The 25,083-nt window shown below is 52.2% G+C and overlaps 1 protein-coding gene across 3 annotated transcripts in view; it reads right to left on the reverse strand.

Annotated features, from left to right (window-relative positions):
• QNG1 (Q-nucleotide N-glycosylase 1) overlaps positions 1-25,083 on the reverse strand; it is a 54,833-nt gene that overhangs the window by 15,714 nt on the left and 14,036 nt on the right. For 2 of the 3 annotated variants that reach the window (XM_075317636.1, XM_075317637.1), the window contains exons 2-3: positions 23,425-23,777; positions 9,572-9,831 (exon numbers count right to left, since the gene is read on the reverse strand). In XM_075317636.1, coding sequence (XP_075173751.1) covers positions 9,572-9,831; positions 23,425-23,761 — 597 coding nt within the window. In that variant the 5' untranslated portion in view covers positions 23,762-23,777. Of the gene's footprint in view, positions 1-9,571; positions 9,832-23,424; positions 23,778-23,859; positions 24,015-25,083 lie in introns of those variants that run through there. The other variant, XM_075317638.1, reaches the window with a different exon arrangement.

A 25,083-nucleotide genomic window follows, 5' to 3' on the forward strand; every position in this document is an offset into this window, starting at 1 on the left:
AGCTGCGCGCCCGCCCGCCGGCATGCCCGGGCGCCGGCAAGTGACAGCGCTCAGCTGAGCGCCCGCCTGCTGGCATGCCCGGCCGCCGGCATGCCCGGGCGCCGGCAAGTGACAGCTCTCAGCTGATCACCCGGCGGCCAGCTGCAGGGAGCGATCAGCTGATCACCCGGCGGCCGGCAAGTGACAGCGCTCAGCTGATCACTCGGCGGCCGGCTGCAGGGAGCGATCAGCTGATCACCCGGCGGCCGGCTGCAGGGAGCGATAAGCTGATCACCCGGCGGCCGGCTGCAGGGAGCGATCAGCTGATCACCCGGCGGCCGGCTGCAGGGAGCGATCAGCTGATCACCCGGCGGCCGGCTACTGGGAGCGATCAGCTGATTCAGCTGATCGTTCACAATAGTCTGCCGCTGGTAAAACTGTAAAAAAAAAAAAAATCAAAACGGATTCCGTTGTTTTGCAGCATCGGTTGTGCCACTATATGCAACACATCCGTTGCATCCGTCACACAACGCAATGCAACGGATACCGTTCAACGCAAGTGTGAAACTAGCCTTAAAGGGAACCAACCAGCAGGTTTTTCCACATATAAAGTAAAGGCAGTGCTATATTGGCTCTAGGACAGTGAATCAAATCATACCTTCAGTTTGGAGATTGGATCTTTGACTGGAGAAAAAAAAGGGAATTTTGTTTATTTACCGTAAATTCCTTTTCTTCTAGCTCCTATTGGGAGACCCAGACAATTGGGTGTATAGCTTCTGCCTCCGGAGGCCACACAAAGTATTACACTTTAAAAAGTGTAACCCCTCCCCTCTGCCTATACACCCTCCCGTGCATCATGGGCCCATCAGTTTTGGTGCCAAAGCAGGAAGGAGGAAACTTATAAATTGGTCTAAGGTAAACTCAATCCGAAGGATGTTCGGAGAACTGAAACCATGAACCAAAGAACAATTCAACATGAACAACATGTGTACACAAAAGAACAACAGCCCGAAGGGAACAGGGGCGGGTGCTGGGTCTCCCAATAGGAGCTAGAAGAAAAGGAATTTACGGTAAGTAAACAAAATTCCCTTCTTCTTTGTCGCTCCATTGGGAGACCCAGACAATTGGGACGTCCAAAAGCAGTCCCTGGGTGGGTAAAAGAATACCTCGATAAAAAGAGCCGTAAAACGGCCCCCTCTTACAGGTGGGCAACCGCCGCCTGAAGGACTCGCCTACCTAGGCTGGCATCTGCCGAAGCATAGGCATGCACCTGATAGTGTTTCGTGAAAGTGTGCAGACTCGACCAGGTAGCCGCCTGACACACCTGCTGAGCCGTAGCCTGGTGCCGCAATGCCCAGGACGCACCTACGGCTCTGGTAGAATGGGCTTTCAGCCCTGAAGGAATCGGAAGCGCAGACGAACGGTAGGCTTCAAGAATCGGTTCCTTGATCCACCGAGCCAAGGTTGACTTGGAAGCCTGCGACCCCTTACGCTGGCCAGCGACAAGGACAAAGAGCGCATCAGAACGGCGCAGGGGCGCGTTCGAGAAATGTAGAGCCTGAGTGCTCTCACGAGATCTAACAAGTGCAAATCCTTTTCACATTGGTGAACTGGATTAGGGCAAAAAGAAGGTAAGGAGATATCCTGATTGAGATGAAAAGGGGATACCACCTTAGGGAGAAATTCCGGGACCGGACGCAGAACCACCTTATCCTGGTGAAACACCAGGAAGGGGGCTTTGCATGACAGCGCTGCTAGCTCAGACACTCTCCGAAGTGATGTGACTGCCACTAGGAAGACCACCTTCTGCGAAAGGCGTGATAGAGAGACATCCCGAATCGGCTCGAAAGGTGGTTTCTGAAGAGCCGTTAGCACCCTGTTAAGATCCCAGGGTTCTAGCGGACGCTTGTAAGGTGGGACTATGTGGCAAACCCCCTGCAGGAACGTGCGTACCTGCGGAAGCCTGGCTAGACGCTTTTGAAAAAACACGGAAAGCGCCGATACCTGTCCCTTGAGAGAGCCGAGAGACAAACCCTTGTCCATTCCGGATTGAAGGAAAGACAGAAAAGTGGGCAAGGCAAACGGCCAGGGAGTAAAACCCTGATCAGAGCACCAGGATAAGAAGATCTTCCACGTCCTGTGGTAGATCTTGGCGGACGTTGGTTTCCTGGCCTGTCTCAGTGGCAATGACCTCTTGAGATAACCCTGAGGACGCTAGGATCCAGGACTCAATGGCCACACAGTCAGGTTGAGGGCCGCAGAATTCAGATGGAAAAATGGCCCTTGAGACAGCAAGTCTGGTCGGTCTGGTAGTGCCCACGGTTGACCTACCGTGAGATGCCACAGATCCGGGTACCACGACCTCCTCGGCCAGTCTGGGGCGATGAGGATGGCGCGGCGGCAGTCGGACCTGATCTTGCGTAACACTCTGGGCAGCAGTGCCAGAGGAGGAAATACATAAGGCAGTCGAAACTGCGACCAATCCTGAACTAATGCGTCTGCCGCCAGAGCTCTGTGATCTTGAGACCGTGCCATGAATGCCGGGACTTTGTTGTTGTGCCGGGACGCCATTAGGTCGACGTCCGGCGTTCCCCAGCGGCAACAGATCTCTTGAAACACGTCCGGGTGAAGAGACCATTCCCCTGCGTCCATGCCCTGGCGACTGAGAAAGTCTCCTTCCCAGTTTTCTACGCCCGGGATGTGAACTGCGGAGATGGTGGAGGCTGTGGCTTCCGCCCACAGCAGAATCCGCCGAACTTCTTGGAAGGCTTGACGACTGCGTGTGCCGCCTTGGTGGTTGATGTACGCCACCGCCGTGGCGTTGTCCGACTGAATTCGGATCTTCCTGCCCTCCAGCCACAGCTGGAACGCCTTTAGGGCTAGATACACTGCCCTTATCTCCAGAACATTGATCTGAAGGGAGGACTCTGTCAGAGTCCAGGTTCCCTGAGCCCTGTGGTGGAGGAAGACCGCTCCCCACCCTGACAGACTCGCGTCCGTCGTGACCACAGCCCAGGATGGGGGCAGGAAGGATTTTCCCTTCGACAAAGAAGTGGGAAGAAGCCACCACTGAAGAGAGGTTTTGGCTGCCCGAGAAAGGGAGACGTTCCTGTCGAGGGACGTCGACCTCCTGTCCCATTTGCGGAGAATGTCCCATTGGAGTGGACGCAGATGAAACTGCGCAAAGGGAACTGCCTCCATTGCTGCCACCATCTTCCCTAGGAAGTGCATGAGGCGCCTCAAGGGGTGTGACTGGGCTCGAAGGAGAGATTGCACCCCTGTCTGTAGTGAACGCTGTTTGTCCAGCGGTAGCTTCACTATCGCTGAGAGAGTATGAAACTCCATCCCGAGGTAAGTTAGCGATTGGGTCGGTGTCAATTTTGACTTTGGGAAATTGATGATCCACCCGAACCTCTGGAGAGTCTCCAGAGCAGTGTTCAGGCTGTGTTGGCATGCCACCCGGGAGGGTGCCTTGACCAGAAGATCGTCTAAGTAAGGGATCACCGAGTGTCCCTGAGAGTGTAGGACCGCCACCACTGTTGCCATGACCTTGGTGAAGACCCGTAGGGCTGTCGCCAGGCCGAAACGCAGTGCCACGAACTGAAGGTGTTCGTCTCCGATGGCGAAACGCAGGAAGCGCTGATGCTCTGGTGCAATCGGCACGTGGAGATAAGCATCCCTGATGTCGATTGATGCTAGGAAGTCTCCTTGGGACATCGAGGCGATGACGGAGCGGAGAGATTCCATCCGGAACAGTCTGGTTTTCACGTGTCTGTTGAGCAGTTTGAGGTCCAGAACGGGACAGAATGATCCGTCCTTTTTTGGCACCACAAACAAGTTGGAGTAAAAGCCGCGACCACATTCTTGAAGGGGAACGGGGATCACCACTCCTTCTGCCTTCAGAGTGTCCACCACCTGAAAAAGTGCATCGGCTCGCTCGGGGGGCGGAGATGTTCTGAAGAAACGAGTCGGAGGACGAGAGCTGAGCTCTATCCTGTAACTGTGAGACAGAATGTCTCTCACCCATCGGTCTTGGACATGTGGCAACCAGGCGTCGCAAAAGCGGGAGAGCCTGCCACCGACCGAGGATGCGGTTTGGGGAGGCCGAAAGTCATGAGGAGGCCGCCTTGGGGGCGGTTCCTCCGGCGGTCTTTTTAGGACGTGACTTAGACCGCCATGAATCAGAGTTCCTCTGGCCCTTCTGTGGCCTGTTGGACGTGGAGAAATGGGACCTGGCTGAGGGCCGAAAGGACCGAAACCTCGGTTGTATCTTTCGTTGCTGAGGTCTGTTTGGTTTGGACTGGGGCAAGGACGAGTCCTTTCCCTTGGATTGTTTAATAATTCCATCCAATTGCTCGCCAAACAGATGGTCGCCAGAAAATGGCAAACCGGTTAAGAACTTCTTGGAAGCAGAATCTGCCTTCCATTCGCGTAGCCACATGGCCCTGCGGACTGCCACCGAATTGGCAGATGCTACCGCTGTACGGCTCGCAGAGTCCAGGACGGCGTTGATGGCGTAGGACGAAAAAGCCGACGCCTGAGAGGTCAAAGACACAACCTGCGGAGTAGAGGCACGTGTGACTGCATTAATCTCAGACAGACAAGCTGAGATAGCTTGGAGTGCCCATACGGCTGCGAATGCCGGAGCAAAAGACGCGCCTATGGCTTCATAGATGGATTTCATCAGGAGCTCTATTTGCCTGTCAGTGGCATCCTTGAGCGATGAACCATCTGCCACTGCTACTATGGATCTAGCCGCCAGTCTAGAGACTGGAGGATCCACCTTGGGACACTGAGCCCAACCCTTAACTACGTCAGGGGGGAAGGGGTAACGTGTGTCATTAAGGCGCTTAGTAAAGCGCTTGTCCGGAAATGCTCGGTGCTTCTGGACCGCATCTCTGAAGTTGGAGTGATCGAAAAAAGCACTCCATGTACGTTTGGGAAACCTAAATTGGTGTTTCTCCTGCTGTGAAGCTGACTCCTCTATCGGTGGAGTTGGAGGAGAAAGTTCTAGCACCTGGTTGATGGACGCTATAAGGTCATTTACTATGGCGTCCCCTTCAGGTGTATCAAGATTGAGAGCAACGTCAGGATCAGAGCCCTGATCTGCAACCTCCGCTTCATCCTCCAGAGAGTCCTCATGCTGAGACCCTGAGCAGTGTGATGAAGTCGAGGGAAGTTCCCAGCGAGCCCGCTTAGCCGGTCTGGGACTGCGGTCCGTGTCGGAGTCCTCACCGTGGGACCTAGGAGTCACCCCAGGAGCACTTTGCTGCGCCGACCGAGGGGGGCCTGGGGGCAATGATTCAACAGTGCCCGGGGTCTGTGTTACCGGTCTGGACTGCAAAACTTCTAGTATCTTAGCAGACCATCTGTCCATAGACTAAGCCATGGATTGTGAAAGTGACTCAGAAAGTTTCTCAGCCAACACTGCAAACTCTGTCCCTGCCACCTGGACAGTGGAAGCCGGTGGTTCTACCTGGGCCGAGGGTCCCATCAGTGCCTGAGGCTCCGGCTGAGTGAGTGTCACAGGGGCCGAGCATTGCACACAATGAGGGTAGGTGGAACCTGCAGGTAACATAGCCGCACAAGAGGTACAGGTTGCAAAATAAGCCTGTGCCTTGGCACCCTTGCTTTTTGCGGACGACATGCTGTTGTCTCCTCTTAGAGCAATCAGTGAGGGTATATAGCCAAAAGCAAATAATGCGGCCGAACAGAGCAAATGTATACAATATATAGCTATATATATACACGTCGCAACCCAGGGGGGCCAGCACCTGGTAACCGGTGCGGCTTACCGACCGCCCAAGCGGTTGTGTGTCCACCAGATTCCCTGCCTGGGCCTCCCAGAGCTGTGGAGCTCGGTCTGAAGTTCTCCACCGGCAGAAGTGATTATAACAATGGCTGCCGGCGTTCTCAGAGGAGGAGGGGGCCGTGGGCGTGACTCATAAAGTGCGGGAATCTGGTGCCCCACAGTGCTCAGTGAGGGGGGAGGAGGATACCTAAGTATGCTCCAGCCCTCACCGCTGACGTCCAGTCTAGCGTCCCGCCCTTACCCCTGACTGGCAGGCCCGGGGGCGGGAGTATGTGGTACTAGGCCGCAGAAGCCGGGGACTAAATTTAGTAACGCGGCCGGCAAACAGGCGCGGTCGGCGCGGTACTCCCGGTGACACAAAACACACAGCAGCCGCTGCAGCGTCTGTTACACAGGCGCTCTATGCGCCGTCCCCAAGGGGACACAGAGTACCTCTGAGAAGCAGGGCCTGTCCCTGCTGATACCCGGTCTCCTGTCCGTCAGATTCCCCCAGGGGCTGCGGAGGGAGCCCGGTCCCAGTGCATGGTGACCGGTTAGGATCCCACTTCTCCCAGAGCCTCTAAGGGATGGGAAAGGATAATGGCATGTGGCTCCAGCCTTTGTACCTGCAATGGGTACCTCAACCTTAACAGCACCGCCGACCATAGTGGGGTGAGAAGGGAGCATGCCGGGAGCCCTGTTAGGGGCCCTCTTTTCTTCCATCCGATAAAGTCAGCAGCTGCTGCTGACTAAAATGTGGAGCTTGCATGAACGTGTGCCTCCTTCAACACAAAGCAAAAAACTGATGGGCCCGTGATGCACGGGAGGGTGTATAGGCAGAGGGGAGGGGTTACACTTTTTAAAGTGTAATACTTTGTGTGGCCTCCGGAGGCAGAAGCTATACACCCAATTGTCTGGGTCTCCCAATGGAGCGACAAAGAAATTCAATCCGAAGGATGTTCGGAGACCATGAACCAAAAGAACAAATCAACATCAACAACATGTGTACACAAAAGAACAACCAGCCCGAAGGGCACAGGGGTGGGTGCTGGGTCTCCCAATAGGAGCTAGAAGAAAAGGAATTTACGGTAAGTAAACAAAATTCCCTTCTTCTTTGTCGCTCCATTGGGAGACCCAGACAATTGGGACGTCCAAGAGCAGTCCCTGGGTGGGTAAAACAATACCTCAATAGAAAGAGCCGAAAACGGCCCCCTCTTACAGGTGGGCAACCGCCGCCTGGAGGACTCGCCTACCTAGACTGGCGTCTGCCGAAGCATAGGTATGTACTTGATAGTGCTTCGTGAAAGTGTGCAGACTAGACCACGTAGCTGCCTGACACACCTGCTGAGCCGTCGCCCGGTGCCGCAAAGCCCAGGACGCACCTACGGCTCTGGTAGAATGGGCTTTCAACCCTGAAGGAAGCGGAAGCCCAGAAGTACGGTAGGCCTCGAGAATCGGTTCCTTGATCCACCGAGCCAAGGTTGACTTGGAGGCCTGAGAGCCCTTACGCTGGCCAGCGACAAGAACAAAGAGCGCGTCTGAACGGCGCAGGGGCGCCGTGCGAGACACGTAGAACCGGAGTGCTCTCACAAGATCCAAAGAGTGCAAATCCTTTTCACACTGGTGAATTGGATTAGGGCAAAAGATAGGCAAGGAGATATCCTGATTTAGATGAAAAGGGGATACCACCTTAGGGAGAAATTCCGGGACAGGACGCAGAACCACCTTATGAGAATGCATGAGTGGATGTGTGCCTCCTTCCACACAAAGCATAAAACTGAGGAGCCCGTGGTCCACGGGAGGGTGTATAGGCAGAGGGGAGGGGTTACACTTTTTAAAGTGTAATACTTTGTGTGGCCTCCAGAGGCAGAAGCTATACACCCAATTGTCTGGGTCTCCCAATGGAGCGACAAAGAAAAACCCATTATCAAACATCCAGAAATTAATGCATTGCTTGAGTGGCATGTGTATCGGGGCGGGACTCTGTGAGTCAGGTCTTCTGTAATGATTCCTCCCGTGGCTGCCTGCATCCCCTCTGTTTAAATTTCTCTTTTCTGCCGCCACGATTAACACTATGGCCGGGGCATGTGCAGTATCATGTTCAAGTTTTTCTCCAACTCTTCAATAAAATGCCTGCCGGAATCAGCGCATGCATGTACTGCAATCTCCAGCACCATTTTACTGAGGACACTGTGGAGATAACTACGAACGACGGTGGCGCATGGCCTGATTGATTTTTTTTTTCTAATCTGTGCATGTGACGCTGCTCATATTTGTCTTTACAGTGTCTTCAATAAAATGGCGCCGGAGATTGTGGTGCGCGCATGCGCTAATTCCAGTGCCATTTTATTGAGGAGTCGGAGAAAAACCTGAACATAATACTGCGCATGCGCCGGACATATTGTTAATCACGTTGGCAGAAAGGAGAAATTTAAACAGAGGGGATGCAGGCAGCCAGGGAAGGAAGCACCACAGAAGACCCGACTCACAGAGTCTCGCCCCGATGCCACTCAAACAATACACTCATTTCTGGATCTTTCATAATATTTTTTTCTGCAAACAAAGATCTAATCTCTAAACTGAAGGTATGATTTGCTTCACCGTCCTAGCGCCAGAATGGCACTGCCTGCACTTTATATGTGAAAAACCTGCTAGTTAGTTCCCTTTAAGAGAAGTTATCATTGAAAAATGAACTGTTCTTTACCTCAGATTTTTGTCTTAAAAATGAAAATAAGTACAGTGGAACCTTGGATTAAGAGTAACTTGGCTTGAGAGCGTTTTGCAAGACAAGCAAAGCTTTCTACAAATTTGTAACTTGGTTTAAGAGCAATGATTTGCAATAAAAGTAAGTAATCACTGTGCACACTTCTGATTCCGTCCTTTCACCGCGCTCTGACCTGCTCTGGAGATAAATATCTGTACATATGTACTGTATACTGTACACAATATACCTTTGTACAGTACAGTATACACTATATAGCATATCTATCAATTTGCATTTGTGGATACAGTATTGTACTTTATTGATAACCAGTGTAGCACATTGTTTGTATTGTACCTCTCGCACACCAAAAATTCTATTGTAAGCTAATGTGCAGTTTAATTTGTTTTATATGCTTTTACTGTACTGTACACTGTTTTGTATTAGTGACTGTAATAATTTTATATGAATACAGTACATTATTTTGTATTACTGTAATAAGTTTGTATAAATGCAGTAAATATTTTTGGGCTGTGGAAAGAATTGTCTGCTTTTTAGTTATTTCCAATGGGAAAATTCACTTTCATATAAGAGTAACTTGGTTTAAGAGCGCACTCCTGGAACCAATTATACTCGTAATCCAAGGTTCCACTGTATATATAATCTAATAAAAAAAAAAATTCCCCTTTAATATTACAATATTTATTAATGGGAATCTGTCACCAGGTTTTTGCTCCCCCATCTGAGAGCAGCATGATATAGAGACAGAGACCCTGACTCCAGTGATATGTCACTTACTGGGCTGTTTGCTGTCATTTTGATAAAATCAATATTTTCTCTGCTGCAGATCTAGCAGCTATACAGAGCTCATGAATATGCTGGACTATCTGGAAGCACGCCAAGTAGTCCTCTAATGATAATCTCCTGCTGATTAACCAGTGATTTTATCAAAACTACACTAAGCAGCTCAGTAAGTGACACATTGCTGGAATCAGGGTACTTTCTGATGATTGCTTCCCTTTAAGTTGAGCTACATATTATTAGTAATATTATTATTATTATTATTATTATTATTATTAATAATTAAGTATTTTTTTAACCTGGAAGATCCCTTCATCCCGATAGGATGGGAAATTCTCTACAACCAACTGCATCAGTTTTACTGCACTTCTCTCACTTCTTTTCAGGCAGTTTAGAAAGGAGCCAGCAAACTTCTCCAGTAGAATCTTTCCCGTCTGATGAAGGATCTCTAAACGCTCCTCAATCATTGGGATAGGAAAATCAGAGTCACTGCGCAGTACATGCTTCAGTTGCTCCATGGTTATGTTGGAATAATAAGAGGCAGTGGTGATGGGTATTCCTGAAGAGACAAAAGAAATTAAACAAAATCAAGTTATTGAATATGCTGTGCTAACAGTGATATTAAAGCACCACTCCAGAGGGTTTCTTTTTCAGTGCTTTTAATTCAAGTCTTGTGCCCGCAAGTCTTATACTCAACCTGTAGCGGCTTCATCCATTTTCGGTGCCGCTCATTTCCTGAGGCACCTACTTGTACCTATAAGTTGCGACTGGCCGGAAGTCAAAAGTTACTGCACAAGCTCTCAATACAAGTCTATGAGAGCAAGGACGGGGCTCTCATAGATATGTATTGAGTTTTGACCTCCGGCTGCTGCATTAAACACTGGAGCTGTCGGCAGGTCACAAAGCGCTGAAGTACGACTGGAGCGACCCTGTAAACTGATAAAGATGGCGGCAGGTGAGTATAAGACAGGGGGTAGGGGACTTATATTTAACGCACCAATCAAAAAAAATGTTGGAATGGTGCTTTAAGTTTGTCAGGGGATACAAATTTTTGGAGGAGATTTTATCCCTCTTTTCTTGCTTTTTTATTATAGGGGATACAAGTTGGCAACACTATATGATTGTCAATTGTAAAAGTTAAACATAAAGTTAAAGCATTTTCATGCACAAAATCTCTGATGTCGCCATTTTTTTTTTAATTTATAGGAAAAGGCAGATAAAAAACGGATTTTTGTATACTCACCGTAAAATCGTTTTCTCTTAGCCATCATTGGGGGACACAGGACCATGGGTGTTATGCTGCCTATCCATAGGAGGACACTAAGTAGATGCAAAAGCATAGCTCCTCCTCTGCAGTATACACACCCTGGCCGGGCCAGGCAAGCTCAGTTTTAGTACACAAGCAGTAGGAGAAAAAAACAGTAAAAACTTACCTCAACAGAGGAACATGAGAAAAGAAGAGTCATAACCAAATAAGGTACTGAGAGAATCAAGGCCCAACAGGGCAACAGGGTGGGTGCTGTGTCCCCCAATGATGGCTAAGAGAAAACGATTTTACGGTGAGTACACAAAAATCCGTTTTTCTCTGACGCCTCATTGGGGGACACAGGACCATGGGACGTCCTAAAGCAGTCCATGGGTGGGAAAAATAAAAGAAGACAACACAACCAAAGGACTAGGAACCAGTCCCGGACAGCCTGGAGCGCCTACTGAGAGAGGTGCTCTACTGCAGTTTGCAGAATTTTCCTACCCAGATTTGCCTCAGTTGAAGCATGGGTATGGACTCTGTAATGCTTTGAAAACGTATGTAGGCTAGACCAGGTCGCAGCCTTACACACCTGTTCCACTGAAGCCTGATGCCGAATGGCCCACAAAGCGCCAACTGCTCGCGTGGAATGAGCCCGCAGCCCACTAGGAATGGGCTTGAGTTGCAAGCGGTAGACTTCCTGGATTGCAGAGCGAATCCAGCGAGCCAGCGTCGCCTTTGAAGATGCCTGTCCCTTCTTAGGCCCCTCAGGAATGACGAACAAAGAGTCTGTTTTCCTAAAGGGGGCTGTCCTGGATATGTAATATCTGAGAGCTCTAACGAGGTCTAACGAATGCAGAGACCTTTCCACCCTATGAACTGGGTGTGGACAAAAGGAAGGCAGGACAATGTCCTCGTTCAAATGAAACGGGGTAAGAACCTTTGGAAGGAAATCCGGGAGAGGGCGCAGAACCACCTTGTCCTGGTGAAAGATCAGAAAAGGCTCGCGGCAAGAGAATGCTGCCAGCTCCGAAACCCGTCTGATGGACGTAATTGCCACTAAGAATGTTACCTTCCAGGACAGAAGAGCAAGGGAGGATTCCTTGAGAGGTTCAAAGGGAGACCTCTGGAGACCGTCCAGAACGAGGTTGAGGTCCTATGGTTCCAGCGGCCGTTTGTACTGGGGAACTAGATGGGAAACGCCCTGGAGGAAGGTCTTGACTTGCGGTTTTTGAGCCAGCCGGCATTGGTAGAAGATTGAGAGTGCTGAGACCTGCCCTTTAAGGGAACTGAGAGCCAACCCCGCTTGCAAGCCAGACTTTAGAAAATCGAGAATTCTGGGGATGGCCAGAGGCATAGGCTGGACGTTAGTTTCCCTGCACCATGAAAGGAAGATTTTCCACGTACGGTGGTAAATGCGGGATGAAGCAGGCTTTCGGGCGCTGAGCATGGTGGCAATAACCGCGGGGGAGAATCCCGCTCTTGTTAATATCCAGGTCTCAATGGCCATGCCATCAGCTTCAGGGCTCTGGAGTTCTGATGGGAAATGGGCCCTTGGGTCAGCAAGTCTGGGATGTCTGGAAGGCGCCACGGTACGTCTGTGAGCATTTGTACTAATTCGGCGTACCAGGCGCGCCTGGGCCAGTCCGGTGCTATCAGTATCACCGGGACTCCCTCTGCCTTGATCTTCCTGATTACCCGCAGCAGCAGGGGTAGAGGTGGAAATATGTAAGGCAGGCGGAAGTGGTGCCAGGAGCAGACTAGAGCATCCGCGCCGATGGACTGCGGGTCGCGTGACCTGGCTATGGCTAACGCGGGTACCTTTGCATTCAACCTTGAGGCCATTAGGTCCACGTCTGGTGTGCTCCAGCGAGTGCAGATGTGTAGAAACACATCTGGGTGGAGGGACCATTCTCCGGCAGCCAGGCCTTGGCGACACAGAAAGTCTGCTGCCCAGTTCTCTACCGGTATGTGTACCGCTGATATCACTGATCCCATCGATTCGGCCCAGCTGAGGATCCTGTGGGCCTCGAGATAAGCCGCTTTGCTGCGGGTGCCCCCCTGCCGATTGATATAGGCTACAGCTGTCGCTTCGTCTGATTGGACTCGAATCTGACGACCCGCTAGCAGAGGGCAGAACGCTCTGAGCGCGAGGAAGATCGCGCGGAGTTCCAGGGTGTTGATGGGGAGGAAAGACTCCTGGGGCGTAAAACGTCCTTGAGCAGTGTGGTGCCGGTACACTGCTCCCCAGCCTAGGAGGCTGGCGTCCGTGGTCAGGACCAGCCAGTTCACTGGGAGAAAAGATCTCCCCTTCGATAGGGATGAGGACTGAAGCCACCAGCGGAGTGCGTACCTGACTGAAGGCGTCAGGTAAAGATGTCTGTCCAGGGAGAAGGGGCTCTTGTCCCAGGCCGCTAGAAGGGCTAGCTGCAGTGGGCGGAGGTGCAGTTGAGCAAATGGTACTGCTTCCATAGCCGCCACCATCCTGCCGAGCACTTTCATGCTGAATCGAATGGAGCGAGACGGAGGATGTAGAAGGCAGTGTACCGCTCATTGAAGAGCGAACGCCTTGTCCTGAGGGAGAAGGATCAAGCCCCGACAGGTGTCCAGGGACATGCCCAGGAAGGTGATGGATCGTGATGGGATCGGGGATGATTTGTCCAGATTCACTAGCCACCCTAAGTGGGATAGGGTGTCCACAGTGATTTGTACGCTGGTGGAGCAGTCGCGGAAGGAGGGGGCCTTGATGAGGAGGTCGTCCAAGTAAGGGAGAACGACTACTCCCCTGGCGTGAAGGACGCTCATGGCGGCCACCATGACTTTGGTGAAGACCCTTGGTGCGGTGGCAAGGCCGAAGGGTAGAGCTACGAATTGTAAATGGGAGTCCTGAATTGCGAAGCGGAGGAACTTTTGGTGATCTGGGGCGATGGGTATGTGCAGGTACGCGTCCTTGATGTCTATGGAGGCGAGGAATTCCCCTTCGACCATGGACGCAATAATGGACCTTAGGGACTCCATTCTGAATCTCCGTACGTGCACATGTTTGTTTAGGTGTTTGAGGTCCAGGATGGGTCGAACTGACCCATCCTTTTTGGGGACCACAAAGAGGTTGGAATAAAAAACCCCGAACTTCTCGTCATCTGGGACAGGTATTATCACTCCTGCTGTTTGGAGCGAGTGGATTGCTGAGAAAAAGAGAATTTTGTTTACTTACCGTAAATTCTTTTTCTTATAGTTCCGACATGGGAGACCCAAACCATGGGTGTATAGCTTCTGCCTCCGGAGGACACACAAAGTACTACACTAAAAGTGTAGCTCCTCCCTCCGAGCATATACACTCCCCGGATGACAAATCCAACCAGTTTAGTGCCAAAGCTGAAGGAGGACATCCACCCATAAGTAGAGATAGAGTAAAACCCGGAATAACCGGAACTTCTGTCTACAACAACAGCCGGTGAAAACACACGGAACAAGAAAGCTGCCAACAGGCAACAGGGAGGGTGCTGGGTCTCCCATGTCGGAACTATAAGAAAAAGAATTTACGGTAAGTAAACAAAATTCTCTTTTTCTTTATCGTTCCTTATGGGAGACCCAAACCATGGGACGTCTCAAAGCAGTCCATGGGTGGGAAATAAACAGAAACTGAGAAGTAGGCGAAACCTAACTTCACAAATGGGCGACAGCCGTCCGAAGGATGCGTCTGCCCAAGCTCGCATCTGCCGAAGCATGAGCATGCACTTGGTAGTGCTTCGAAAGGGTGTGCAGACTAGACCAAGTGGCAGCCTGACAGACCTGCTGAGCCGTAGCCCAAGAGGCACCGACAGCTCTGGTCGAGTGCGCCTTAATCCCCGGCGGGGGAGGCATCTGAGAACATTGGTAGGCATCGGATATGGCCGACCTAATCCAATGAGCTAGGGTCGGTTTAGAAACCGAGAGACCCTTGCGCTGACCTGTGGTCAGCACAAAAAGAGAGGTGCACCGCCTAAAAAAACCAGCGGTGCGTGACACATAGATCCGGAGCGTCCGCACCAAATCTAAAGCATGCAACGCTTTCTCAAAGCGATGCACAGGGGCCGAACAAAGGGAAGACAATGAAATGTCCTGGTTAAGGTGGAAAGGAGACACCACCTTAGGGAGAAGGCCCGGAGTTGGACGGAGAACCACCTTGTCTTGGTGAAAAAAACCAAAAAGGGTGACTCCGAAGAGAGCACAGTCAAATAAGAGACTCTCCTGAGAGAAATTATGGCCACCAGAAAGACCACTTTCTGTGAAAGACTAAACAACGAAACCTCCCTAAGAGGCTCAAAGGGTGGTTTCTGTAAGGCCATGAGGACCAGAGTAAGGTCTCAGGGATCCAGAGACCGCCGGTAAGGCGGAATGATGTGAGATGCGCCCTGCATGAAGGTGCGCACCTGGGCCAGTCGGGCGATACGCCGCTGGAACAACGCTGACAGAGCCGAGACCTGTCCCTTGAGGGAATGAGGGACAGACCTAGCTGCAGGCCGGACTGTAGAAAGGACAGGATGGTCGGCAAGGAAAAAACGGCCAAGGAGCATGGCCGGAAGAACGACACCAGGACAGGAAAATTCTCCAAGTCCTGAGGTAAATCCTGGCCGAGGAAGACTTCCGAGCCTGAGTCATAGTGAAGATGACCTCGGAAGGAATGCCTGAAGCCGTAAGGATTCAGGGCTCAAGAGCCACGCCGTCAATCTGAGAGCCGCAGAATTGTTGTGGAAAACGGACCCTCTGAGAGAACGTCTGGCCGGTCCGGGAGATGCCACAGCACCTCTACGAACAGACGGAGCAGGTCTGGGAACCAAGCTCGCCTGGGCCTGGGGCGATGAGTACGACCCGACGGCCCTCCATTTTGATCTTGCGCAGGACTCTGGGCAAGAGAGCTAGAGGGGGAAACACGTAGGCCAGACGGAACTGGGACCAATCTGGAACCAGCGCGTCCGCTGCCAAGGCCTGAGGATCGTGGGAGCGAGCCACGTAAACCGGGACCTTGTTGTTGTGCCGGGATGCCATTAGATCCACTTCCGGAGTGCCCCGCCTGCTAAATTGACCGGAACACTGCCGGATGCAGGGCTCACTCGCCGCTGTCCACGGTTTGACGGCTGAGATAATCTGCCTCCCAGTTTTCTGCGCCTGGGATGTGGACTGCGGATATGGTGGACTTGGAGTCCTCCGTCCACTGAAGGATATGTTGAACTTCCAACATTGCTAGGCGGCTGCGAGTCCTAGGACTACAGCCCTGATTTTCAGCACATTGATCGAGAGGGCTGATTCGGACGGAGTCCAAGTGCCCTGTGCTCGGTGGTGGAGAAACACTGCTCCCCAGCCGGATAGACTGGCATCCGTGGTGAGAATCACCCATGACGGGGCCAGAAAGGAGCGTCCCTGGTACAGAGAGAGGGGCCGAAGCCACCACTTAAAGAGAGCTCCTGGTCTGTGGCGACAGAGCCACCAGCCTGTGCAAGGAAGAAGTCCCTTGCCCCAACAGCGGAAAATGTCCAGCTGCAGGGGACGCAGATGGAACTGGCAAGGGGAACCGCTTCTATTGACGCCACCATCTGACCCAGCACCTGCATGAGGTGCCTGATGGAATGACGGCGGAGCCTCAGCAGAGAGCGAACCGCCAGATGAAGAGACTGCTGTTTGACTAAGGGCAGCTTCACAAGTGCCAGCAGAGTCTCGAATTGCATCCCTAGGTACGTAAGTTCCTGGGTCGGGGTCAGAGTGGACTTGCAAGCGTGGCGAGAGTGAGCGAGACACTCCGCTGACAGTCTGCACTGGATGAAGCCCTGACTAGAAGGGCGTCCAGGTAAGGAATCACTACCAACCCCTGGAGGAGCAGAACCGCAACTGGTGAATACACGAGGGGCCGTGGCTAACCCAAGGGGAGAGCCACGAATTGGAAATGTTCCTCTCCGATTACAAAACGTAGCCAACGCTGGTGTGAAACTGCGAATGGCACATGCAGAGAGACATTTCTGATGTCGATGGATGCTAAGAAATCTCCTTGGGTCATTGACTGATCGCAGAGATTCCATGCAAAATTGCCGCACCTGAACATGCTTGTTGAGAAGCTTGAGATCCAGGTCGGAAAGCACCGTCCTTTTCGGGGACTAGGAAGAGATTTGAGTAGAAATCTCAGAACCGTTCCCAGTCGGGAACTGGTACAATTACTCCATTGGCCTGCAAGAATGCCACGGCCTGTGAGAAGGCGGCGGCCTTGGAGCAGGGAGGAGTTGTCAGAAAAAAATCTGTTTGGCGGCTGGATAGAATTCTATTCTGTAGCCGTGGGAGATGGTAACCCACACCCACTGATCGAAGACGTGTTGCAACCACACGTCGCCCAAGAGGGAGAGCCTGCCACCGACCAAGGACGTTACTGGCGCGGCCAGATAATCAAGAGGAGGCTGCCCTGGTGGCAGCAGCTCCTGCCGACTTAGGACGCGGCTTCATGCGCCAGTTGGTTTACGGACCTTGGCTGAGTTAGTGGACGAGGCCGAGGGCTTAGAGGACGACCAGTTAGAGGAAACGAAAGGAACGAAACCTCGACTGGTTCCTGCCCTGGAAGGTTTCCTGGGTTGTGGCATGGAAGTACTCTTCCTGCCAAAAGCTTCCTTAATAATTTCATCCAGTTGTTCACCGAATAGACTGGTCCCAGCAAAAGGGAGTCCAGCAAGGAACTTCTTAAGAAGCATCTGCCTTCCACTCTCGAAGCCACAGGAACCTGCGGATAGCGAGGGAAGTAGCCGAGGCCACCGCAGTGTGGTGACAGTCTCCAGCTATAGGATGAAAAGACTGAAGCCTGGAAGTTAAGGCAACCAATTCGGGCATAAAGGCCCTGGTGAGGGAATGCATCTCCTCCCGAGAAGCAGAGATGGCTTTGAGAGCCCGCACTGCTGCAAAAGATGGGGAGAACGAGGCCCCTGCCGCCTCATATATAGATTTGGCCAGAAGGACAACCTGGCGGACAGTGGGATCCTCAGAGAGGTGCCGTCAGCCACTGATACAACTGTCCGGGCTGAAAGTCTAGACCCGGAGGGTCCACCCTTGGTGAATGAGCCCACTCCTTGACCACCATTGGTGGAAGGGGGAAACAGTCATCAGAACCACGCTCTGGGAAGCGTCTGTCAGGACAGGCTCTGGGCTTGGTCACAGTGACCTGAATGCTGGAGTGGATAAGGAACACACTCCTTGTTCTCTTAGGCAAGGTATACTGATGCTTTTCTGCCAAAGAGGGGTGCTCCCCTGATACAGGCGGATTGAGGTCCAGTACAAATATAATGGACGCAATCAAATCATTAGCATCTGCGTCACTTTCGGACAGATCAATAGGGTACATGGAGAGCGTCCGAGCCCCCAGTAAGGCATCCTCCTTGTCCTGCGAGTCAGCTCGTGAACCAGAGCCGCGGGGCGAGGAGGGAAAGGGGACCCTGCGTCTCCATTTTAGGAGGACGGGCTCCCAGATGAAGAATCCTCTGTGAGCTTTGCTGAGCGAGCCGTAGCAGCAGAAGCGCCCTGAGAAGGGGGCTGATGCATGCTCAGCAGTGTCCGGGACAGCTGTCCCCTGGAGAGAGGGATTCTACCCCGGAGCCGGAGCAGCCGGAGGGACCACTGGGGATAAGCCTCCAGGCTGAGGCACCACTATGTCAGAGCAGGCATCACAATGTGGTTATGTGCTCGGTACAGACAGTACGAGTCTACATGCGGTGCATAATAAAAAACAGCCTTGCAGCCCTGCACTGATATGAGACATGCTGCAGAAGTGGGGGCTCTGTCCAGAGAGACCCCCAGCAGAGTATATAAACAGAGTATATAAGCAGCAGCACAACCAGAGGTTGTGGCTTGCCAGACCGTATAACATAACATCTCTGTGCCCTCCAGATTCCCCAGAAGTGGGGGCTTTTCGGAAAAAAAACCCCAGCAGAGTATATAAACAGAGTGTATAAGCAGCTGCACAACCGGAGGTTGTGGCTTGCCATACTGTTTAAAGGGAACCTGTCATCAGAAATTTCGCCCAAAAGCTAAAAGATTCCCCCTCTGCAGCTCCTGGGCTGCATTCTAGGAAGGTCCCTGTTATTATTGTGCCCCATGTGAGACCAAAATAAAGCCTTTATAAAGTTCTACCTTTTTGTATGCAGCTTCTGTAAATCTGACACGGGGGCGGGCTCTCTGCCGTCCGTTATTCTGCCTCCTGGTCCTGTATGCCGCCCCCATCGCTCCTTTCCATATCTGATGCACCGCCCACTGCTCCAACCATCCCCACGCATGCCCAGTGCCAGTCTCACAGGACTGAGCAGTGTGACCGCTGGTGACGTGTGCGCAGGCAAGTGATTATGGACGGGGCTGTGACTGTTATCAGCAAGTACCCGGCCATAATCTCGTGAGCGCGCAAACCTCTCCAGCATTCACACTGAGCTCAGTGTAGATGCTAGACTGTATGGGCTGCTTCCAGGGATGACGTCCCTTTGTCATGTGATAGGGGCGTGTTCGAAATACTATCACATGACAAAGGGACGTCATCCCTGGAAGCAGCCCATACAGTCTAGCATCTACACTGAGCTCAGTGTGAATGCTGGAGAGGTTTGCGCGCTCACGAGATTATAGCCGGGTACTTGCTGATAACAGTCACAGTCCCGTCCATAATCACTTGCCTGCGCACACGTCACCAGCGGTCACACTGCTCAGTCCTGTGAGACTGGCACTGGGCATGCGTGGGGATGGCTGGAGCAGTGGGCGGTGCATCAGATATGGAAAGGAGCGATGGGGGCGGCATACAGGACCAGGGGGCAAAATAACGGACGCCAGAGAGCCCGCCCCCGTGTCAGATTTACAGAAGCTGCATACAAAAAGGTAGAACTTTATAAAGGCTTTATTTTGGTCTCACATGGGGCACAATAATAACAGGGACCTTCCTAGAATGCAGCCCAGGAGCTGCAGAGGGGGAATCTTTTAGCTTTTGGGCGAAATTTCTGATGACAGGTTCCCTTTAACATAGGGGCATCTCTGTGCCCTCCAGATCCCCCAGAAGTGGGGGCTCTGTCCCAGGCCCCCATTTGTCACAATGTGTTTGCAGACATTGATCTCTGTGCCCTAGAACGCTGAGAAAATGGCGTCCGCAGCGAGGAGAGGGGGCGGGGCCTACTCTGAGAGCAGGACGGAGGGCCAATGAGGCATACAGGGGAGGGAAGCTTTCCTCAGTGAGGAGTGTCCCTTCCCTGTGCTGAGCAGCCGGTGGGCGGAGCCACCCTGTCTCACTGCACTGACTGACATAGAATCGAAACTAGGCCTCAGGCGAAGCCGGGGCCTAGATTTAAACATGCGGCCAGCGTGCAGGCACCATCGGCGCGGTTCTCCAGTGAAAACTGGAGAACCGGCCGGAAATGTTAAAACATACATATAACACATTCTCCCCCACAAATAAAGTACAAGGGACCCCTAGAAAGACCACTTTCTGTGGTAATAACGTCTCAGTACTTAGCTTGAGATGCAGGTGCCAGGTCCCTGGGGGGTCATCGCTCCGTCCGGCAGGATCCTGAACAGGGCTGCGGATGGAGACCGGTCTCCTGCAAAGCAGTGAGAACCGTGATGGCTCCCACTTCAAGCCAGAGCCTCAAGGGATGGTGAAGGAGCGCGGCATGAAAAGGGCTCCAGCCCTGAAATCAACCTTAACAGCACCGCCGACACAGTGGGGTGAGAAGGGACATGCCGGGAGTCCAGATTGGACCCGCTTTTCTTCCAAATCTTTGAAATCAAAAATCAAAAGGATGCATGTGTGTGTGTGACCTCCTGAACACAAAGCATTGAACTGGTTGGATTTGTCATCCGGGGAGTGTATATGCTCGGAGGGAGGAGCTACACTTTTAGTGTAGTACTTTGTGTGTCCTCCGGAGGCAGAAGCTATACACCCATGGTTTGGGTCTCCCATAAGGAACGATAAAGAAAAAAGCTTTGCGTCGTTTTCGAGTCTTTGGGGGGTTTGAGAGAAAGAACCGACTCGGGGGTCGGGTCCTGGTAAGCGGAAGACACAAGGTCTCGCACCCATCTGTCGTCTGAGGCGGCAGCCCAGATGTGTTGAAAGAGCCGCAGTCGACCTCCTACAATGAGTGTGTCTTCCGGGGCGCCGAAGGAGTCATGAGGGGGAAAAACGTTGTGGCCGAGTCTCCCTAGTCCTGGACTGTTTCGGTCTAGGCTGCCATGACGATGTGGGTTTCGGGGAGAGCTGAGAAGGTTGGTCCCTGCATAGTCCGCGGCTGGTGGCGGGGACAGCACGGGATGTCGAACAACCAAATGAGTTCCGAAAGGACTGTGGACGTCTGGTGAAAGACGTCCTGGACTTCAGCTGGGGAAGGGAGGTACTCTTTCCTCCCGTGGCGTCAGAAAAAAGCTTGTCCAGACGTTCGCCAAACAATCGGTCTGGAAAAAAAGGAAGGCCCGTGAGAGAGTCCGCTCGCCATTGTCGGAGCCAGAGAGCTCTACGGATGGCTATGGTATTTGAGGCGGCAAACGCTGCGCAGGTAGCAGCGTCCATGGAGGCCTGGATGAGGTACTTCGCCGCAGCGGCAATTTGAGCTGTTACCTCTGTGAAGGTGTGAGTGAACTGGGATTCCTCAAGCGAAGTGTTAAGGGATTCTGCCCAGACCGAGATCGCCTTTGCAACCCACACAGAGGCAAAGGAGGGCGAGAGGAAGGAACCCGCAGCCTCAAAAGCAGAGCGGGCGAGGTGCTCCACCTGTCTGTCGGGTCCTTAATGGAAGAACCATCGGGTAAAGACAGGAGTGTCTTTGTGGTAAGGCGGGAGACCGGGGGGGGGGGGGGGTCGACCAAGGGCGGATTGGCCCAGCCCTTAGGGGCAGGTGAGGCAAAAGGGTACCGGGACTCCATGAGTTTTCGGTTACCGAAGCGCCTGTCAGGCTTCTCCCTTTGCTTTGTGAGGATATCCTGAAACTCTGGGTGATCAGCGAAAACCTTTTGGGGTTTCCTTGCCCTCTTAAAGGAGGCCGCATGGTCAGTGGTAGTGGATGGGGGATCCTCCACATGCAGAGTTTGGTTGATTGCTGCTATAAGGGAGTCTATTGCAGTTTGATCATCTGGGGGTGATGAAACCAAGGAATCCTCCTGGTACAAAGAGCATTCTACCTCCTCCAGCTCTTCAGAAGCCGTGGAGCGTGTGGGAGAGCCTGCCCTGTGTGCTCCCGAGGGAGAGCCCGCTGCCCTTTACCTGATCCCTGCAACCGGTGAAGCATGTGCCCGGATTACCTCAGAAGGATCCTCCATAGGGGTATCCTCAGGCTGCGTTCCGTCCAGGGACCCAGAAGGGTGTGGAGGATGACATTGCATAGCCAGAACCAGGTTCTGTGACAGTTTTTCCATGGATTGGGACAGAAACTGTGCCCATTCCGGTGGGCTGGGGGCCCTAGGCTCTAGGCCGGTGGTGGCAGGGGGGTCTTGGGGGGGCTATAGGGGTACAGGACTCACAGAGAGAAGAGGTGTGTTTACGTGGTAGCTCAGCGTGGCAGGCAGTGCAGGCTGAGTAATAGACTATGTGGGCCTTAGTACTCTTAGATTTCTGCATGTTCCTAATAGGAGTATGCCAGGAGGGGGAGCAATGCTCAGCAGAGCTACAATTGATAGCAAGCACCTCACCAGAATCAGCTGATGACCCTGTCCTCAGGAAGGCTTAAGCTCTATGAAGATCTCGCACGCTTCCCTGGGGGGGCTGGGCTTATCGCGGCCGCGGGGGGCGGGGCTTAGCGCTAAAAGAGCGGGAAGATGAGTCAGTGTGCCCCCCTGCTGTGGGTAGTAAATAACGGCGGGAAGGGAGCTTCTGAGTTTTCCTCCCTCTCCCTACAGTCAGCACACAGCTTGTCAGTGGTTGTTATCAGCCGGCTTTGCTAGAGCAAATAAACAGAGCAGATAATACACAGCGTGAGTCCCTGAGCCCTGGGTCCTCCCCCTGCCACCAGGAAATTATCTGCAAGACTTTCTGCAAACAGCAGAACTTCCCCCTCCTCCAGCCAGCAAGCTAGAGAAAGTTAACACTGTGTGTGCGGGATCCTTGCTCCTTGCACATAATAAATACTGTAAATGGCCTGGGAGCCTTCCCTGCAGCGTCCTTTCTCTATTTGTCTGGGAAAACAGTCAGGGGGGATCTCACCTTAAAACACTGCTTTCCAAGCAGTGAAAATAGCAGAGCCAGCTTGCTGTGTTGGTGTCATATTCAACTCAGAGCCTGCAGAGAGGGGCTGGGGAATTAGTGCCATCTTCATCTCAGAGCCTGCAGAGAGGGGCTGAGGAATCAGTGCCATCTTCATCTCAGAGCCTGCAGAGAGGGGCTGAGGAATTGGGCTATAGGGCACAGGCCTCAACCCTGGGCTTTGGAAAATCGGTGTCTGTGGAACCCGTCGTCCAGCCCAGGATCCAGCGTCGCGGGAGGGGGTACGTGTAGGCAACGCTTCACGTTCCCGCCCGTTGATGGTAGTGGGAGATCGGTCCCAAAAGGAAACCGTCGCCCTCAAAAAATAACAAACCTTGAAAGGAAGTGCCTCCTACAGACACTAAGCTAAAACTGAGCTTGCCTGGCCCGGACAGGGGTGTATACTGCAGAGGAGGAGCTATGCTTTTGCATCTACTTAGTGTCCTCCTATGGATAGGCAGCATAACACCCATGGTCCTGTGTCCCCCAATGAGGCGTCAGAGAAATCAAAATTGTTCGATCCTGATTTGCTATTAACACAATTGCGGGGGCAGCCCTCAAAAATTAGTGAAGGATGCTGTGAAAATCGACAAACATTAATCAAAAGGCAATACAATTTTAGAGAGAATTCAAGCAAAAAAAGTGGTTGAAACGTGGACAGAAAATACAGCCATGTGGATTATCGCCGGCGTACCAACCTTCATCCAAGGCTCTGTTCATGGCCGCACAGAATGACCAGTAGCCGCTGTATTCCTTCCCTTCATACTTCACCAAGAACTTTTTATCCTCCTGTTCTGACCAGAAAGAGAAATTTAAAGTGTCTGCAAAAAACACCCAATTGACGGCATCTTCCCCAGAGCCCTGCGGATTCAGCTCATGGAGAGATTTCCATCCTTTCAGGGTGATCTCCTTCCGTCCAATCTTCTCATAGAGCTTCTCAGCGAGGGAGCGGACGCCCTCCAGGTCCACAGACACATCCTTGCTGTTCTCAGTGATGAACTTGCCGGTGTCTCTGGGTGAAAGCGGAGCTGCCATTCTGTGTTCTGATTGTCTATTCACAAAAAGAAGGAAATACTGTTTTTATAGGTTTTTCGTTATTATGCAATCAAAATAGGAAAAAATGGAGCACAAACCTATACAGCAACAAGAAAAAGGAAACCTGCAGGATGACATCATTAGCCCCCTTTCACACATCAATTTTTTGCTATCAGACTGACGCCGCTGGATCCGTTTTTTTCTCATTGACTTGTGTTAGCGATGGATTGCGATGGATGGCCTCACATTTCATCTGTTGTTCGATGGATCTGTTTAAAAATGTTTGTCCGTCAGACAGAGACAATGTCCACAGTAACGTTTTTTGTGTACGTCGAAAATCCATCTATCGCCGTCCGTCGTTTGGTAGAATGCAAACCTATGGGCGCAGGATCCATCGCAATACGTCAAATGACGAAATCAGGTGACGGATTCCGCTTTTTTTAACTGAGCATGCTCTAATTATTGTTTAGCCACCAGCTAGTTGGATCCGTCGAAAAACGGATCCGTCGCATCAGTTTAGCCACAATCTGCGATGGATCCGTCGAGAAAACAGATTGTGACTGATGGCAAAAAACTGATGTGTGAAAGCGGCTTTAGGCATTTTAAAGGTCATTGTGAAGTGAATGGGACATAAGGTGCAGTGCTCCGCCGCGGTCACTAGACAATGTATAGGGCGATGGTGTCCAGCGCTATACATTACTTATATGTGATTACCGCTGGAGGAGATTCCAGCCGAGTGGTATTGGGGCTGGGTGTCGGACCCCGACCAAACTTAAACTGCCCTAAACTGATAACCAACCCTTAGGGGCCCTTTGCACACTACGACATCGCAGGTGCGATGTTGGTGGGGTCAAATAGAAAGTGACGCACTTCCGGCGTCGCTCTCGACATCGTAGTGTGTAAATCGTTTTAACTACGATTACCGAGCGCAAAAGCATCGGTATCGTATGATCGGTGTAGTATCGGTCATTTTCATAATTTTTGCTGCAGCGACAGGTACGATGTTGTTCCTCATGCCTGCGGCAGCACACATCGCTGTGTATGAAGCCGCAGGAGCGAGGAACATCACCTTACCTGCGTCCCGTCTGCAATGCGGAAGGAAAGAGGTAGGCGGGATGTTTTGCGTCCCGCTCATCTCCGCTTCTATTGGCCGCCTGCCGTGTGATGTCGCTGTGACGCCACACGACCTGCCCCCTTAGGAAGGAGGCGGGTCGCCGGCCAGAGCGACGTCGCAGGGCAGGTAAGTGCATTTGAAGCTGCCGTAGCGATAATATTCGCTACGGCAGCTATCACAAGATATCGCAGCTGCGACGGGGGCGGGG

Source organism: Anomaloglossus baeobatrachus, chromosome 7, assembly GCF_048569485.1.
Source record: "Anomaloglossus baeobatrachus isolate aAnoBae1 chromosome 7, aAnoBae1.hap1, whole genome shotgun sequence".
Lineage (NCBI taxonomy): Eukaryota > Metazoa > Chordata > Amphibia > Anura > Aromobatidae > Anomaloglossus > Anomaloglossus baeobatrachus.